This window comes from Amphiprion ocellaris, chromosome 23, assembly GCF_022539595.1.
Source record: "Amphiprion ocellaris isolate individual 3 ecotype Okinawa chromosome 23, ASM2253959v1, whole genome shotgun sequence".
NCBI lineage: Eukaryota > Metazoa > Chordata > Actinopteri > Pomacentridae > Amphiprion > Amphiprion ocellaris.
The window spans coordinates 17761323-17780604 of record NC_072788.1 but is presented as its reverse complement, the minus strand read 5'-3'; the positions used below and the strand labels follow the sequence as shown (position 1 = coordinate 17780604).

Genomic DNA, 19282 nt, shown 5'->3' with positions numbered 1-19282 from the left:
GATCAAATTAAACAGAAGAGAATAAAATGATCAAAAAGAGCAAAAACAGATAAAGGTCCAAAAGCGTTTTCTAATCTGAAATGAAAACATCAAGTTGTTTCTTCAAACATTTCCTCTTTCTATGTTCCTGGTTTGATTGTGGACAGATTTACTCAGAACTCATTTAAGAAAACTGCTTTCCAGATAAAGTCTACTAGTAGTTGAAGGCATTTATCAAACTAATGTTACCTTGTGGCAGCAAGAAGTAGAACAAGCTAGTTGCAAGTAAGCCAACTTTATTCTTCTTAAGCCAGAGATAGACAGTATGAACCAAAACACATGTGCCTCTCCTAGGGTCTTGTCCCCTCCCCTAAACCCCCCGAACCTCTGGGTGAGAGACCCTGTATAACCTGTACACCACACAGCTCCCCCCCCGAACACCCAGAAGGGAACATGGCACACAAAAACAAATCAGTCTCTCAACGGGGGCTTAATAGGCCTGCCGAAACGACTGCGCCGAACCACGGAGTCAGGGCGAGGAACCTGCAAAACAGAGTGGTCATCAGTGGAGCGCACAGGAACAGTATGGTTCCTCACAGGCGGGGAGACACAGTCAGCAGCAGGAGACAGAGCCAAAGGTCTGGTAGGAGGACGGCCACGACGGGGAACCTGACCGGGTAACACAGTCTCACCTGCTACAACATAGGCCGGCTTAAGGCGATCCACAGTTAACAACTCTTTACGCCCCCCCCATATCCAACAGAAAACCCTTGGCACCTCGATCAAGCACACGAAATGGACCATCATATGGAGGCTGGAGGGGGGGAGCGGTGGGCATCCGCGGCGTACAAAAACAAAATGAGCCGAATTGAGTGCCAAAGGCACAAATGACCGCGGAAAACAATGATGCATTGGACCAGGAGCCGAAGAGCCGCCGGACAAAAAAACTGTCCATAGAGGAGCGGAAAACCGGAGCTGCTGATTCTGACAAAAACTCACCCGAATACGAAGCGGCTGACCAAAAACTAACTCTGCAGAAGACGCATCGAGATCCTCCTTAGGGGCTGAACGCAACCCGAGAAGGACCCACGGCAAACGGTCCACCCAACTGTCATCGACAAGGGAAGCACGCAGAGCCGCTTTAAGAGAACGGTGGAAACGTTCACATAGCCCATTAGCCTGAGGGTGGTACGCTGTTGTACGGTGAACTTGCACCCCTAGGGAGCGCGCCATCCCTGTCCAAAGCTCTGAAATGAACTGGGGGCCCCGGTCAGAAGTAATATCCGAAGGAACACCAAAACGGGCAACCCAGGCCGAGAGGAAAGCGCCAACCACATCCGCTGATGCGGTGGATGAGAGGGGAACCACCTCAGGCCACCTTGTAGTACGATCCACCATAGTGAGCAAATGAGTAAAACCCCTCGAAGATGGGAGTGGGCCGACCAGATCCACGTGCACATGATCAAAACGCCTGGCAGGGATCGGAAACGGTTCAAGAGGAGCTTTAGTATGCCGATGCACCTTGGCACGCTGGCACGCAACACAAGAAGCTGCCCATCCCCTAACGTCTTTGCGCAAACCTGGCCAAACGAAACGGAAACTGACCAGCTTAACTGACGCGCGCACACCAGGATGTGAGAGAGAGTGCACGGAGTCAAATACCCGCCGCCTCCAACCTGCCGGAACTATGGGGCGAAGTCGACCCGTGGACACATCACACAGGAGAGTCGGACCACCTTCGTGCAACACTGTCTCTTCAAGCTTCAGCCCTGAACCCGTAGAGCGAAGGGCAAGGATATCCGCATCCTCGACCTGTTCCGCAGCCATAGCCGAAAAATCTGTCCCGAGAAGCACAGGACAAACCAGCACGCGTGAAAGACAGTCAGCGACTGAATTGGATTTATCGGCAACGTGACGTATGTCAGTCGTGAACTCTGAAATAGCCGCAAGATGACGTTGCTGACGCGCTGACCAGGGATCAGTAACTTTAGACATCGCAAACGTCAGCGGCTTATGGTCCACGTAAGCGGTAAAAGAACGACCTTCCAACAAAAAGCGAAAATGCCGGGTAGCCAAAAACAGAGCCAACAACTCGCGGTCGAAAACGCTATACTTCCGCTCACAGTCCCGCAACTTACGGCTAAAGAACGCAAGAGGCTGCCACGTACCAGCCACGTGCTGCTCAACAACAGCCCCGACTGCCACATCAGAAGCATTCGTTGTCAGGGCAATACGTGCATCCGGATCAGGATGAGCAAGGAGAGCTGCCTCAGCTAAGGCAGGACTTAGCCCCCATCAAAAGCAACAATCCGCTCTGAAGTCCAGACAACAGGATCAGTAGCCTTCTTAGAACGCAAGCCATCATAAAGCGGCTGCATAAGATGGGCAGCGTGCGGAATGAACCTGTTGTAGAAGTTCACCATGCCCAAAAACTCTTGTAGAGACTTAACCACAGCCGGGCGGGGGAAATCTGTAACAGCCCGTACCTTGGCTGGCAATGGAACTGCGCCACTTGCTGAAATCCGATGACCCAGAAAATCGATCACCGGCAACCCAAACTGGCACTTTGCGGGGTTAACAATCAGGCCGTGGGCATCCAAGCGCCGGAAAACCTCTCTGAGGTGCGCGTGGTGCTCTTCCAGAGACGAGCTGGCCACTAAGATGTCGTCAAGATAGACGAACACGAACGACAAACCACGCAAAACCGAATCCATTAACCTCTGAAAGGTCTGCGCTGCCCCCTTGAGTCCAAACGGCATCCGGAGGAACTCAAACAGCCCAAATGGGGTGATCACTGCGGTCTTAGGCACATCATCTACGTGCACCGGAACCTGATGATACCCGCGCACCAAGTCCACTTTCGAGAACACGGACGCACCAGACAACCGAACCGAAAAATGGGAGGGATCGGGTAACGATCCGGAGTTGTCACGTTGTTTAAACGGCGAAAGTCACCGCATGGGCGCCAGGATCCATCAGCCTTAGGCACCATGTGAAGGGGAGAGGCCCAGGGGCTGTTAGAGCGCCGCACTATTCCTAACACCTCCATAGTAGCAAACTCCTCCTTGGCGCAGGCCAATTTTCCCGCGTCAAGACGCCGTGCGCGCGCAAAAACCGGCGGACCGCTTGTAGGAATGAAGTGCTCCACTCCGTGTTTAGCAACCGCAGAGGAAAAAGCTGGTGTGGTTAGAGACGGAAATTCAGCAAGAAGGCTCTGAAAAACATCGCCGGACGTTGAAAAAGTTGCGTGCGGAACCGACCCAACACCTCCAGACTCGCAGGGAAAAGTAGCAAAAGTCACAGCGTCTATGAGTCTACGATTAGCAACATCAACCAACAAACAATGAGCACACAAAAAATCAGCACCAATAATTGGAACAGTCACAGAAGCAACTACAAAGTCCCACTCGAAATCACGCCCGTGGAAACAAACAGTTGTCCGTTTTGTACCAAAAGTGCCAATAGCAGAGCCGTTAGCTGCGCTTAGCTGTGGGCCGCAACCACCACGGGTCGCCATGTCGTGGCTCGTGGGGTGCAACAAACTCTTCTGAGAGCCAGAGTCGATCAGAAAACGACGTCCTGTCAGTGAGTCATTAATAAAGAGCAGCTCACCTCGGTCACCAGCGCCCACAGCCGCCACTGCGTTCCCAGAATAGTCAAAAGTACATGGCGGGACACAGCGCCTAGCTTTGACGCCAAACCTCCGGTGGTAGAAACAGAGGGGGCTCCCACGCCGAGTCCTCGCGCTGACAGCCGAAACCACCGCGGGGTCCGTTGGGGACATCTGCTGGGGATCCATCGTAGCACTTTGGACCATAACCCGTCTGGAAGCCAACAGGACACGGTCAGCCTCCTCTGCTAGGCCGCGGAAATCGCCAGCGGCTAGAAGCGGGGAGTTAGCCAAAGCAGCCCGAACTTCACGTGGGAGCTGCCGCAGAAAAATATGAGGAAAAAGGAAACCGCCTTCGTCTGAGCCCAGGAGCGAGAGCATGTCGTCCATAAGGTCCACCGCAGTACAGTCTCCCAAACCGGACAAGCTGAGGAGTTTATCCGCTCTCTCCGCGGAAGACAGACAGTATCTCCGCACCAGGAGCTGCTTGAGAGCGGCGTATTTCCCACTGTCAGGGGGGCTACGCAGCAGCGACATCACCCGGCGAGTGGACTGCTGATCCAGGGCAGCAACCACCAAGTAGTACCGGGAGTCATCCGCGTCTACACCACGAAGATGGAATAAAGCCTCAATGTGCTGGAACCATGAAGCCGGGTCGCTTTGCCAGAAGTCCGGAAGCTTCACTGCGGCGGTCGCGGTAGCGGACGAGGCCGGCTGGGAGAGTTGGAGGGAAGTCGAAGCCGAGTCCACGGCCGAGGTCGACGATGAAACACTCTCCGAAGACGGTTCAGTCATGTTCAACTCAGGGGTCACCAATGTGGCAGCAAGAAGTAGAACAAGCTAGTTGCAAGTAAGCCAACTTTATTCTTCTTAAGCCAGAGATAGACAGTATGAACCAAAACACATGTGCCTCTCCTAGGGTCTTGTCCCCTCCCCTAAACCCCCCGAACCTCTGGGTGAGAGACCCTGTATAACCTGTACACCACAACGTACACTTATTAAGTACAGTGACATTGGTCATAGCTATGTGTATCTTACCTCTATTGCAAATAAAAATGCTTGAACATGCTTTTATTTTACATTAGTCCTGGATCCCTTCAGTCCAATTTGGGGTCTCAGATGTAGGCTCGTAAGTCATTATCAGATATTGATCCATTTCCTCCTCTTTTCCCATTTTCACGTCTGCTCCAGGGCTCCCGAGAAAGCTCCCTTTCCATCTTCTCTCTTTCACTCACATGTACGGAAACGCCCAAGTCGTGCAGTGTTTGTATGGCCTCGACGAGTGTCGGGAAGGTTTTGGGACCGTTTTCCAGATCAAGACGAAGTTGTGCGGGGTATCGGATTTTGGCTCGTACTCCCTTTTCCTTTAGCTGCTTTATAACGCCGCGTAGCCGTGCTCTCTTTCTTTGCACCTCTGGCGAGTAGTCTTGGTCAAAGTATATGGTCTTACCATGAAAAACCACTTGCTTTTGTGCCCAAGCCTGTTGCAAGATTCTTTCTTTCACCGCGTAATCCACAAAACGCACAATTATGGATCGAGGTGAATCTGTGTTGGTTGTAGTCGTCCTCACTCCGAGGGCTCTGTGGGCACGTTCGATCCGAATGTCCTCATGTGGAAAGCACAACACTGTTTTGATAAGCCCTTTCACGAAGGCGACCATATCTTCTTTCTCGCTCCCCTCTGGGACTTGATAGATACGTAAATTGTTTCTTTGCATGCGGTTTTGTAGGTCATCGTACTGGTTTGTAAGCGTAGCCTCTCTTCTTAGCAAGTAGCGTAGCATTCTCTCGTTCCTTTGGCTAGCATCCTCTGTTGTGCTAATCCTGGTTTCAGCCTCTTCAGCGCGATTTTCGAGGGTTTTCAGTCGTTCTTTCACATCTTTCATAGCGTCCTCGAGCCTGACAAGTGATGCCTTTGTCTCCGTGAAGGAAGTCTGGTTTTCTCGTCGTAGCTCTTTAAGCTCTCGAAAAATCTCCGCCATGTTTAAGTCATTAGTAGAGGAGCTAGTTTTAGCGTCAGCACTCAACTGTTCAGAGTCCGTTCGCTCCTTACTTTCCTTTTGAGCAAACTGCTTCGCGGCAATATTTCTTGTAGTTGTCATTCTTCTTTTTAACTTGTCTTATGATGTTAGAGAATCCAATATTTTACTGTTAATTGACCAAATTGTCACCGAATGTACGGGAGCCACGACCACCTCAGAGCATGGCACCACGGGAAGTCAATCAATAAAGTATTTTTATTGTGAATTCTATTCTTATATGAAAAGTTTAGATTTTGTCTGTAGCTTTTAGCCTGTTTGTTCCCCTATTTGTTTCACTTTTTTGGATTTATATGCACTATATTGTATCTTTTGTATCTTCACATAGCAAATGTGTGTAGTTTGGTGGCTTAAAAACTTTATTTTCTGCAGGAATCAAACCAAAATCTTAATTCCTTGACGTCTGAATTTATTTACAATTAAATTTTTTAAAAAAATGTGTGTTTTTGCTTTCCAAATGATGCTAAAATAAGTGGAGATTGTTAATTTGTCTATTACACATAGAACAGATATATAATAATATTAATAATAACAGATACAATAATAACTAGGTCCCACTCCGACTGGTCCTACGAGAAACCAGTGCTTGCAAAACATTACGTACTGAATATGCCCAAACCGGCATTGGGGGAATGGATAAGCTATCTTGGCTGCATCTGAATGATGCAAATTTGCGACAATAGGCATCAAGGGGTTAAAATTATTCCTCCTTTGTTTGTATACCAATAAAAATGCTGTGTATTCGTTAAGGCTTCAAAAGCAGTTTGTTAAGCACTAATGTTCACAATTTCATGTGACTCTGACATGCAAAGATTTTTTTAAAAAGCTGTCATCTCTTCACATCAACTGAGAAGTGAAAATGTGCATTTGTGTTGCTGTGTTCCAGTGGGGAGAGTGGGTCTGGAAAAACAGAGGCTACCAAACTCGTCCTTCGCTACCTAGCAGCAATACATCACAAAGCTAATCTTGCGCAGGAGGTACCCACTCACATACCTACATTTGGATATTTAGTAGTACACACAAACCATATTTTTCTGTTTTGAAAGATGAGTAATGCCTCTGTGTATTTTTTCCCTTGTCCGGTGGCTTTCCTCGGGTGCAGATTGAGGTAGTGGGGTTTCCTGCATGACTTGTGCTTTACATTTTCATCTTCACATATGACCATAAGAATAGCAGGTTGCTGTGTTTTGCTGTGGTGTGGGAAAATACTCTTTGGAAATACTGTTTTTTTCTTGTAACTTTTTTTAAATGATGAACCTAAAATGGGCATTAAATTCTGTTATTTGACTAAACCTGATACTGAAGCAGATGCTGCTTTGCATTTTATTTGTTTTTGACATGTTGGTGCAGTAAAACAATGTGTAAAACCTGACATGCTTTACAGAAAAACAGACAACCGGGAATATATATGGTTAAAATTAATATTTATTCTTCACGATACAAGTATTATAAGATCACAATCCCCTTGTCCGAACAGAGTCCAATCTTTTCCCCTTGAGGCCGATCACATAAGAGCCTGATGAAATCAAAGGTGAATAACAAATCACTGCACTCTAAAATGTCACTGCATCTCCAATAGCCTACATACCATCACACTTTACATCGGGTTTCACAGTAATTAGGTCAAGGCTGATTATTATCTGAAGCTGATCTAAATAAGGAAGTGAAATGAAACAAATCCCCCAAAAATTAACAAAATAGAAAAGTTAGTCCGCTCTCACACAATGCATCCATGTCTTCTAGTGTACGGGCCCTGCAAGGCTGAGCGGACTAACTGAACGAAACAAAACCTACAAACAAAAACCCTAAAACAGGACAGCAGGAGACAGTTTAACCCCTATGAACCGTCACTGCAAAACACAAACAATAAAAACGCAGTTTATTAATTATATAATAATAAAACAGGTCCAAGCTGAATAAAAACCCCATTTAATAAACAGCTTTTTAAAACCACATACCTGCTACACCGGCATCTCGGTCGCAGCAGGAGCTCCCTCACCCCATAAAACAGTGGTCACACTGCAATATTCAAAAAAAAAACACAACTATTTAAAAAGGCACATCTTAAGATTTGTTAAGAAACTACCTCTAAAAGATAGAATAACAGGCATCTTACCACAAGTTACCGGTGATGCCTCGTGTCAGTCAGGCCTCTAACAGAAAATCATCTGCATCTGCCTACTCACCTGACATACTTTATCACTGCCTGCACCAATCAGAGGCAGACAGCGGAGGACCACCAAGTGCCACTGGTTGCAAATGCTGTAGACCAGTCTGCTTTGAACAGTGGTGCTAAAATTGTTGCTATATGACATATTTTCAGTGCATTTGTCACACACCTGATAAAGGTTGCTGATTTACTGTGTGTTTGAATCACTGGTAGATACTCGAGGCAGCTCCTCTGCTGGAATCTTTTGGAAATGCCAAAACTGTGCGGAATGATAATTCCAGTCGCTTCGGGAAATACATAGAGGTCTTTCTGGAGGAGTGAGTATGAAACAAGTGCACAGTTCTCATCTGAATCTGTGTCCTCCTTGATTTAATTCTAATCTTCTGTTTCCTCGTTTATTCAGTGGTGTGATCAGTGGTGCCATAACCTCTCAGTATCTACTGGAAAAGTCCCGTATTGTCTTTCAGGTGAGACATGAAGAGAACATGTTGACAACTTCTTTATGTTTTACTGCAAGCGTTGAGGTAAATGCACATTTCCACTTCAGGCCAAAGATGAGAGGAACTATCACATCTTCTACGAGATGCTGGCAGGTCTTCCTTCACAGCAGAAGCAGGCTTTCTATCTACAAGAAGCTGAAACTTACTATTACCTCAACCAGGTAGGAGACAGTGAAGTGTTCAGCGTAATATCAGACTTTTGGGCATTTTCAGGATGGTTATGAAGAGGCTCAGATCAATATACAGAATCTTTCTCTCTCTTCTCACAGGGAGGGAATTGTGGGATAACAGGAAAGAGTGATTCAGAGGACTTCCTACGTCTTCGTGCTGCCATGGAAATCCTTCATTTCACCCCAGATGACCAGTCGGCCATCTTTAGAGTTCTCTCTTCCATACTGCACCTGGGCAACGTCTACTTTCAGAGACATGAGGTAATATTTCCGAAACGATCTTCTTCATCTTTTCATCATTATTTTTTTACTTTGCTTGTAATTTGTCTTGGAAAATACTTGCGCATTTGCACTTTATCTGAAGATTTATTTTCCTTGAATGTTAACCAGACACACTTTAGCTAATGACCAAGTACAGATATCCTCATACATATTTCATGGACTGTAAATATCTAAATTTTTAAAGCTTTTTACTGTAGTTTTGTTTGGTCAATTTATTGTTATTTTACCTGTTTTGTGTAATTACAGATAATAGTGAAATCACAGGAAAAAATTGTGAATTTGTATGTTGACTGCAAAAAGCCAAAACTGTACATTGTACATTGAAAATGCTCTTTTGCAATGTTTGACTGTAAAATTACAGTTATACCATATTTAAATTAGCACAGCTGTCATTATTTTACAAATATCTGCTTTTATTTGCTAGAAATTTTGAAAAGTGGTAAAAAGAAAAAGTGTTATTTTACATCGTGTATTTAAGAAAATATTTTATTAAATTACAGATAATATCTGGTAAAACAAAAAGATGTAATTTACATGTTGACTGTAAAAATGCACTAATAATAATAATAATAATAATAATAATAATAAAAATAATAATAATAATAATAATAATAATAATAATAATAATAAAATCAGGACAAAACTGTTAATAATGTCCACATAAACCTTTATTTTTTCAAATACATTTTTTTACATTTTGTGACCACAAAATGACAAAATTTTGCTGTATTTAAACCATTTAAAAATAACAATATTTTTCAGATGTTTGCTATTATTTTCACAGTTTTTGAGGGTTATAAGGTTCTCTAATTTTTGTAAAATTTTTTTCATGACATATTTTCACTATTTTCCCCATTTTTATATATTTTTTCTGATTTACAGTGTGTAAATACTGGTAGTGCATTGTTGTCAGAAAAACACAAATCAGGCATTACCTAAACTTCACTAGGACAATAAAGAGAAACATAATGGGAACAAGGAGAACAATGTATTGTTTTTCTATTATATGTAGAGTAACTTTTTGCTTTTCTCTGTCCTGCTGCCCTATAGGCTGATGGCCAGGAGGTGGCGTCAGTGGTAAGCGCTCAGGAGATCAGAGTGGTGGCAGAGCTGCTGCAGATCTCCCCAGAGGGACTACAGAAAGCCATCACCTACAAAGTTACAGTCAGTATTAAAACCTACAGTCTGTGTCCTTCCTGGACTTGGTGGTTGGTTATTTTATCAGTTATTCTCATTACATTTACTATTGAGTCTGACAGGCAGATAAAGTTTCTAAATGCCCGAGTCTCTGTTTTGCTCATACATGTGTGGTTATATTAAAGGCTTTGTGTTGCCCTCGGTGTTGCTTACGCACACATACAAAGGAAACGTGTGTTGATCCCACACACAGAGTGGAAGAAAGAGAGACAAGAAAGATGCAAACTGCTGTCACTGATCTACTTTCATGGCATGTCTTGTTCTTCTGAGCTCCTTTGACAGAGATTTCTATACATCAGGGGTTTGAGGGTCATCTCATCTTTTATAAGAAATCATTCACGTAACTTAAATTTTTCCTAGATCATCATACTGCAGGAGAGAGTGTCATTAAATTACCTGTTTAAGGCTCATTTACTGATAGCTTCAGTCTTTCGGTTGCATAGATTTTTTTTTTTATTTTGTGTTGGAAGTATTTTTCATGATTTTGATCGATTTTTAATGAAAATCTTCAGTGTTTTTTTTCTCAGATGAGAACTGTCTTTTCTTTTTATCCAGAATCATTGTTTTCTGCTTCTATTTCAAATCATTTAACACAATTTGGACCAGAAAAAGTCATATGAAAGTTCTGAAAAATGAGGTAAAAAAAACAGGAAGAATGCATTAATTATATAATAAGGTTCCCTGTACCCTTTAAAAACAATATAGACTTGAACTATAAAGTGCTGCAAACTGTAATTTGATTCTCTAATTTTCACCGTGATTTTTCTATTTCTTACATTTAATTAAGTGTCCAAGTTTTTCAAATGTTTTCTTTTTAAATCAAACTGAAGATAATAAAGCCAAAGCTGGTCAGTATAGTGAAGTATAAATACTTTAATGCTTCTTTATTCAATGGCCACTGTTCAGATTTAGATTTCAGTCTGCATCAAGTGTCTAACCTCTGACCTCCCACTATGCTCTCCATCATTCATTCATTCATTCATTCATTGGGCTTTGAAAGACACATCTCAGATCAGATGTTGTGATTCTGGATTCTGTTTTTATCTGGTAACAGAATCACTTCATAATCCAATTAGAACAGTTTATATCAACAAACATGTTCTGTAACTACAGACGGAATTAACTATGTGGATATATCAGTGACACTCTGCACGCACACACACACACACACACACACACATATACTCCGGCACACATCTCATACAGTACACAGATAAAAATAGACACACAGCTTTTACACACTTACTATTGAGCCATGTTATGTCACACAATCAGAGAGAGGCTTCTGGGAGTGAAAGCATCTCTTGATTCATTTTGTTTGCAGTCAGTGGAGAGTAAATGTCTTTATGAATAGCCACACTCAGCCTGCAGCTTGAGGGACTTTTCTGTTACAATTTTCTTGTTGGGACTTTTTATGCTTCCACGCGAAACAAAATAGGAATCCTTCTTTTTTTTCCCCAAAGACCAACAACAACAACAAAAATCTTATTTATGTGGGAATTTAAAGTTGAGGGCTGCACAGTCGCTGGGTGTTTAACACTGTTACCTTGCAGCTAGAAGATCCCCGGTTCCATCCCTGCCTGGGCCAGGGATCTTTCTGCATGGAGTTTGCATGTTCTCCCTGTGCATGCGTGGGTTTCCTCCGGGTTCTCCAGCTTCTTCCCACAGTCCAAGAGCATGTTGAGGTTAATTGGTGACTCTAAATTGTCCGTAGGTGTGAACGTGAGTGTGATTGTTTGTAGCCCTGTGATAGACTGGTGCTCTGTCCAATTTATCCCCTGCCTTCGCCCGAAGTCAGCTGGAATAGACTCCAGCACCTCTGCAACCTTAATGAGGATTAAGCAGTGTAAAGATAATGGATGGATGGATGGATGAATTCTAAGTTGAGTAGAATGTCCAGATTTCTATATGTTTTGTTCTCTGTCACAAAAACAAAAGGAGGAATATATGAAATCTTCTAAAGTCCTTCAAGGTGCTGCCTGGCAAAAATCTTACATTAAATTCAAAATATAGGACAAGTTCTAATAAATTATTTCAGATCTCTATTTGAACACAGTAATCAGTCAGACCAGTAAAAGGGGGAAATACTTTTTTTGTAGATGCCTCACTACCAACATATTTTACTCATTTGAATCAGGCAGACTTTGATGGAGATTTTGAAAGAGTTCATTGTCAAGAGGGTGACTGAAGGACTTCCATAGGATTGTCTGCATCTTCCTTTGCATCTTCTTCTGTTATCCTCCTTAAACACCAGTACAGTAGCTATGATGCACATTAATGTCATCTGTGAATCCAGGGCATGTCCAGGAAGCTATGTATGAATTTCCGTGCTGATATTGATGTGTCTTAAAACCAAAAACACCCCAAAAAAATATTCATCTTTTTATCCCAGTGGCATAAAAAACATGCTCCAGTTATCTGTTCGTTGTATTTCCGTCGTTATTTGATTCACAAACATAGTGGAAATCCTGGAAAACAAACAAAATATTCAGTTCAGCAAGGGTCATTTTCCTCTTAAAATCCGCTTTTCGATCCATATTCTGTCATGTATCAGTGTCTGATTGAGCAAAGTCTTGCTTTTCTGTCCAGTTTAAGTGGTGACTCGACTCACCGTTGCCGTCTTGTGATGCTTCTGACAAGGAGTGAGGGTGATGAGAGAGACAACGGAAGGCTGAAGAATACATTAAAAATACATCTGATCATGAGGCGCTTTATATCCCCCACATACACTCTTATACACTATGCAGGAGCCTTTTGTATAATTGAATGTCTAATTCCATGCCTATGTAACAGGAGAGGAGTCGACCGTATACCCACTCATTTCCTCTGGATGGATGAGGCAAGGCAACACATTAGTGTGTATAAGTCATTCAGACTGGAGAAGATCTCAAGTCTCAAAGCTCTTCTTTATCGGATCAGCCCTCATGTCGCAGACACGTGAATGAATAAGAGAGTAGGAGGAGGAGCTGGAAGGAAGCAAAGTGTCTAATGTTGGTGAAGTGAATGAGGATAGATGGTGATAAAAATAGGAAATAAGTGAGCAGATGGTGGGAAAAGGAGAAAGGGTGCTGGAATACGTATGAAGTAAAACTGAGCCCTGCAGTCATATTGCCTCATCTGTCTATAGAGGAAGACTTTAATTTGTCTGAAAAATTTTTGGGACTGTAACTGAATATGTAACATTGAGCTTTGCCTGCAGCAGCCTATGGAATCTAACATACGCTGTACCTGAGCTCAGGTGTCAGTTTGCAAAGATAAGCTGAAGGTTGTCTCAAGGATGCACAAATATTGCTGATCCTTCGACATGAGCGTACAAATCAGGATGTGAACTCCTGTACCATTTTAGTGCAACTACTGTATACTGTAACTGTTCACCAAAAGTAAGAAAAAAGGGGATGGAAAGTTTGTAAGTATTGTGGATAATGTACGATTTTGACCCAGTGGCAGCAAAAGATGTGAGAGAGTTAGAGTGATCCATCCTGATGTTTTGTGGCAGTTTTCCAGTTTTTGTCAAAGTAGGTTAAGCAATACCCAAAGTGAAGCAACAATATGGTAAAAGGAAGTTTGTGATCATATTTTACTTTAATGTTCATCCTCCGGTAATCACAAAGGCCTGTACAAAATTTTATGTAATTTTTTTTGTTATTTCAGTCTGGATCACAATGGTTGATTGACTGAACATCCATCCATCCATTATCTATACACCGCTTAATCCTCATTAGGGTTGTGGGGTGGCTGGCGCCTATCCCATCTGACTCATGGAGAAACCAGGGGACACCCTGAACAGGTCACCAGTCTATCACAGGGCTGCATATTTTTTATTTATTTAATTCTTTATTTTACCAGGTAAGCACAGTTGAGAACAATTTCTCATTTACAATGATGACCTGGCAAGAGGCCCCAGCAGGAAGAAAGCTAACAAATAAGAAAGTACATATACAAAAAATATATAATACATATATGTATATACACATATACAAATACATATAGAGACAAACAATCACACTTGCATTCATACCCACGGAATTTAGATTTAGAGTTACCAATTAACCTAAGCATGTTTTTGGAAGCTGGAGTACCCAGAGAAAACCCACACATGCACAGGGAGAACATGCAAACTCCATGCAGAAAGATCCCGAGAAGGCCGAGATGTGAACTTCAAATCTTCTAGCTGCAAGGCCGAAGTGCTAACTACCAAGCCACTGTGGAGCCTATTAATTCCTATTAATAATAATATGAACAAACCACTGAGAGTTACGTTTGTTCTCCTGTTTTGTTTTACAGCGTTGAAAAAGTAATTTTTTCTGATCTTGGAGTTAAAGTGAGAGACATTTATAATATTGCAATGCCAGGCTGCATACAGTGATGGCAAGAACAGCATGCATGCAGATTATTAAAGTAAATTAGTGATGAATCGCTCTCATGCATGAATCATACATCAATAATAGCCTGATTTTATGCAGGATCCCCAAAGGTGAAGATCCAGAAAAATAGAAATCACAAATTCATGTGTCTATCAACTAATCTGCCTTAGGAAAAACCTGTGTGGACTGGCTCATTGACACAGTTTACTGGGATGCTTGAATAGAACAGAATCAAGTAATAATATCTGTAGTAAGAAAGGCCAGACATTCCACTCTAATAGATTCAACAAAACTAAAAGGAGAGGAAGGGGGCTGTCACCTGAGTTCAGGAAGCACACAGCTGCATGTGTGGAAAAGGCTTTAAATATTTAAATTTGAACATTATGCTTTAAACTAAGAAGCACAATGAAATGAGATTTGAGTAGCTGTACATTATCGAGTAGATGCCAATATACATGACTGCTAAGTCACTCCTGTTATCTCTACAGGAGACGATGAGGGACAAAATCTACACCCCTCTGACTGTAGAAAGTGCTGTTGATGCCAGGTAAGAGACAACTACATGAAGGTAAGATTTTTCTGTTGATGCCAGGTGAGAGACAACTACAAGAAAGTAAGATCTTTTGCTCCAGATGCATTTCTGAAAGGAGATTTTTAGTGAATTAAAAAAATTAGAGATAAAATAGAAATTTCCCCACATCTGTTTCTAATAAAACACATAAATCCTGAGGTCTTGATGCTCTGTTTGTCTAATAAGTTCTGGCTAACAACTATACTTACGTACATCATGTTAAACTTATAACAGAAATACGTAAATCTGGCCTTGACCAACATGTCAGTTCCTGGAATATCAGTCTCTCTTTCTCCTTCTGATATCCAATATTTCTGTCCATCCTTTGCACAAAAATCTTTGTTCTCCAGAGATGCTGTTGCCAAGATCCTGTATTCGCTGCTCTTCCATTGGTTAACAGAAAGGATCAACGCTCAGGTGTACCCTCACCAACACACCCTCTCCATCTCTATCCTGGACATTTACGGATTTGAGGTACGCAAGTTGGCTCAGGTGTTTGTCATCCTATTAGATTCCTTCCAATTTTCTTTCTTTATTTAAAAGTCACATAAGGTTAACTTTTTGGGGCAGATGCAGAAACTGATTTTCAGAAAGTAATTTTTTTTTACTATTGATATATTGGCTGCTGTACTTTATGTTATAATAAAAAGGGAAAATGATGGACTCATTGTTTATTAACTTTCCAATTTTCTAAACTAGTGTAAGATATACAAGTTTATAATTCATGTTTTGGTAGTAATTCATACAGGTAATTTACTAAGAATGTGAATATTTACAGATTTAAATATTGTTACAGTGTTTACATATTTGTATTTACACATTAAGCATTTAGATAATTTTATATTACGTTGCACATTACAAATTTATGTTTAAGAAGTTATGTTCGTCTCTTTAAGCAAATTAAATTCACAGTTACCTCAGTCTAAGCCTTTCATGATTCTGATTGGTGATGGTGGTCACATGAGAGGCAGAATGAGGAAGTTGTTCAGAAGCTGAATAGTAAAGGTGTGGTGCTAAAGTTATTCATCGCCATCGTGCTGTTTCTCTTTAGAAAAGTGATCCAACCACCACACATTAACATTACACTAGTTAGCAAACATATCTTTAAGGCACCGCTTGACTCTGAACTACCGTCTGCTCAGCTGTGATGCGTTCTCTGCTACATGCACTTCAGACAGTGCTGATATGCAGGCATCTTTTTCTGTATTGTGTTTTCTAGAAAGCAAAATTTTGAAAATGGCGTCTAACAGATTGCATATAAGCCAACATCACTACATATATGACAGGCCAGTATCGGTTTCTGATATGTTGGTTGAGCCTTAAACATATTTCAAATAGTCACAGAAAAGACAGTAATATTTTACAAATGTGCCACAGAAGAAACTAGAAAAGCGCAGTACTCCACCAAGGTTGCTCAGTTGACGTATCATTTCCGACGGATGAAATCTTTAATAAAAAATGACCTTGCACTGAGCGCAGGCATGTGTTATGCATGTGCATGGGCATGTAAATTACTCTTATAAAGGTCTGTTGATCAGTTCATCACTTTTGGCAAGCCTTTGTTTTGCTAGTGTTAAAATAACCGTTCTCGCCATGCTTTTATTTTGAAGGCATATTTTTAAACGTTTTACAGGCTTTTATTTTGTCACCATTCCAGTGGCACAGGAAGTGTTTATCTAAGAAGCAGTTTCTTGACGTGACGAAGACGCTGCCGAAAAATCCGAAAATTCCCATAAAGATGAAAGCAAATGGTTACGCTGTTGCAATCTAGCAAAGGATGTGTATAAACTTATAAAAACCTAGCTGCTATGGGGACAAGCTCTTACAGTGAAGAAATGAGTGAAGGACAGAAAGGTGAATTTGTGTTCAAAATAAGGCTGACGGCTGAATGTAAATAAAGACTTAGTGAAACATCAGGAGCTTCACCATTGTCTGACTGGGGTTTGCTACATTGCATGACCTAAATATGTAGCCAGGGGCAGGAATTAATGGAACTCAGAAACCCCCACAGTTTAATCATTTGTTCCTTGTATGATTTCCAACTGATAAATCACAGTCAATTTGTAGTAGGATCGTAATCATGTGATCATTAGCAGGTAGCTGACACAGTGTTCACATCATGGTTACAGCAATGCCGTGCCGGCAGCTATATCTGACCTACCCTGAAAATTTCATCTGAAGCCGTTTGTCCGTTTTTGAGTAATGTTTCACACAGACAGACAGACAGACAGACAGACAGATGGATTCAAAGATTCACAGACAAACATACATAGATCGTCACATAACTCCGCATTTCCTTGGCGGAGTAATTAACAAAAATTAACCTAACAAACTCAACAAATAGCTGGCAAGCCGCTGAGTCCAACACTGTGTTATTTATGTGCAGACGTACACCGATGTCTGTCACGTTGAGGCCCAACAATTGGACATCAGAAATAATAACAGACTCATTTATAAAGTGCAATTAGCATTTTCATGAGAACAACATTGCTATTGCAAATGCAGCATCACTAGGCTTTTCTTCAGGCATTTTTGGCTGCAGCACTGTAGAGTTTTGTCTCAACCGTTCTTCCAATAGAAATACATTCTTATGCTGCATATCATCCATATCAGTCTTAAATTCAAGGACTAGTGCTAGTGCCACACTTAAACTGCAAAGACAAACCTCTAACAGAATTCTAGTTATTAAGATTATGAAGATTAAGACTATTAAGATTTATTAGAATAACTTTGGGGGTGACAATGAACGACACTCACCACACAGGATGGCAGAAAGAGCATCTTATTACCCATCTGTAACTTTTTTGTTTCTTGTGTTACTCCTGAACAGTCACTCTTTAGACATGCAGATGAGACACAAAGAATCACCGTGTGTGTGTGTGTGTGTGTGTGTGTGTGTGTGTGTGTGTGTGTGTGTGTGTGTGTGTGTGTGTGTGCGTGTGCGTGTGTGTGTGCGTGCGTGCGTGCGTGTATGACGGGCAACAGGATCTGGCCTTCAACAGCTTTGAGCAGCTTTGCATTAATTATGCAAACGAGTACCTGCAATTCTTCTTCAACAGGATCGTGTTCAGAGAAGAACAGGTGAGTCCACGTCAAACCTGCAGGCAGACGCTGCTACACACTTCACATCAGGAATGCAGACACAAGATACACTTAAATGGAGGGCTGCAATGCATATCACACTGTGCTGGATGTGATCCCCATACAGGAGGAGTACAGCAGGGAACAGATCCCGTGGCAGGACATCACATTTAGTGACAACCAGCCGTGCATTGACCTCATTGCCGCTAAGCCTCATGGGATATTGAGGATTCTGGATGACCAGAGCTGTTTCCCTCAAGTGAGGAAGGACACAGAGTCTGAGCACATGTGCACATCTGGTTCAAGCACTGTACTGGTCACTTAGAATCTGATCTTTTGTTGCCAGGCAACAGACCACACTTTCCTCCAAAAGTGTCACTATCACCATAGCAACAGCCCACTCTATGAGAAGCCAAAGATGCCTGTTCCAGAGTTTACTCTCAAGCACTTTGCTGGTCGAGTCACCTACCAGGTACTCAGCTCCTCACTAACTCATCAGTGGCTTTCTATTGGCCAGTTAGTTACGAAAATGTATCTGATTGGTTGAAATCCGTTAAATCATTGATAACATTTTTCGGAACAGAAAATATGCACCAACAACTTTTGAAAACAGACATTTCTGGTGGCAGAGAATGAATCCTAAAGAATTAGATGATCATATTTTCTCATTGCTCCACTCTGAAGTTGACATTTATGGTTTTCAGTGAATTGTTTCAAGAACTACAGGACTAACTGCTAATGATGTTTGGTGCAGATGTTCCTCAGGTTGAATTATAAACATTTCTGTTATGGTTAAAGATTTAATCTGGTAAAATTAAAGTGTTTCACATAGTTAACATGTCCCTATGGTGTTTTCTTCATATGCTGGAGTCAATAACAATAAACAAAATAAACAATCAATACCATGGCTGAGCAGTTAAACCTGCAATGTTCTGATGACCATATCAAAAACATAACAAACCTAACTAGCCAATCTTGTCACTTTCCAGAGAAGTTTTACAGTGCTTGAGGTGTAGGTAAGCTGGTGTGCTCTAGTTGCAGTGAATTGGAGAGGATGTGTGGAGAGACAGGCATGAACTTCAGAGATTCACAAAGATTCTAGATGAAGCAACAGGGTAAAGTTACATCTAAGCCATTTTAAGACCGAAAGGAATTCATTTCCCCAAAAAATCTTGCACTTTTTATGAGCAGAGATGAATTTTTAGGGGTGTAATCAATGATCCACGAGGAACTTTGAATTGTCTTCTATCACAAAATCAGTATTTTCAATTTGTCCATCTCTGGTTTTGACCCATTTGTAAATGTTGACATGGCAAACT

General features: G+C 42.0%; 1 protein-coding gene across 1 annotated transcript; it reads left to right on the top strand.

The window, feature by feature from the left end:
- Nucleotides 1-5763: 5763 nt before the first annotated feature.
- LOC129348181 (unconventional myosin-XV-like) lies at nucleotides 5764-18525 on the top strand. The gene is made up of 12 exons (XM_055007961.1): nucleotides 5764-5807; nucleotides 6515-6605; nucleotides 8012-8115; nucleotides 8202-8265; nucleotides 8346-8459; nucleotides 8568-8729; nucleotides 9801-9914; nucleotides 14800-14858; nucleotides 15233-15356; nucleotides 17868-17963; nucleotides 18091-18222; nucleotides 18310-18525. Exons 1-12 carry the CDS (start codon nucleotides 5764-5766, stop codon nucleotides 18508-18510), a joined length of 1305 nt encoding a protein of 434 aa, XP_054863936.1. The 3' UTR covers nucleotides 18511-18525.
- The last annotated feature ends 757 nt before the right edge of the window (nucleotides 18526-19282 follow it).

Coding starts and splice junctions, on each gene's coding strand:
- LOC129348181 (XM_055007961.1), top strand. CDS start 5,764: ATGTACGGGAGCCACGACCACCTCAGAGCATGGCACCACGGGAA. Junction 8,460..8,567: donor CTTACTATTACCTCAACCAG/GTAGGAGACAGT, acceptor CTCTTCTCACAG/GGAGGGAATTGTGGGATAAC. Junction 18,223..18,309: donor ACCAGAGCTGTTTCCCTCAA/GTGAGGAAGGAC, acceptor TTTTGTTGCCAG/GCAACAGACCACACTTTCCT.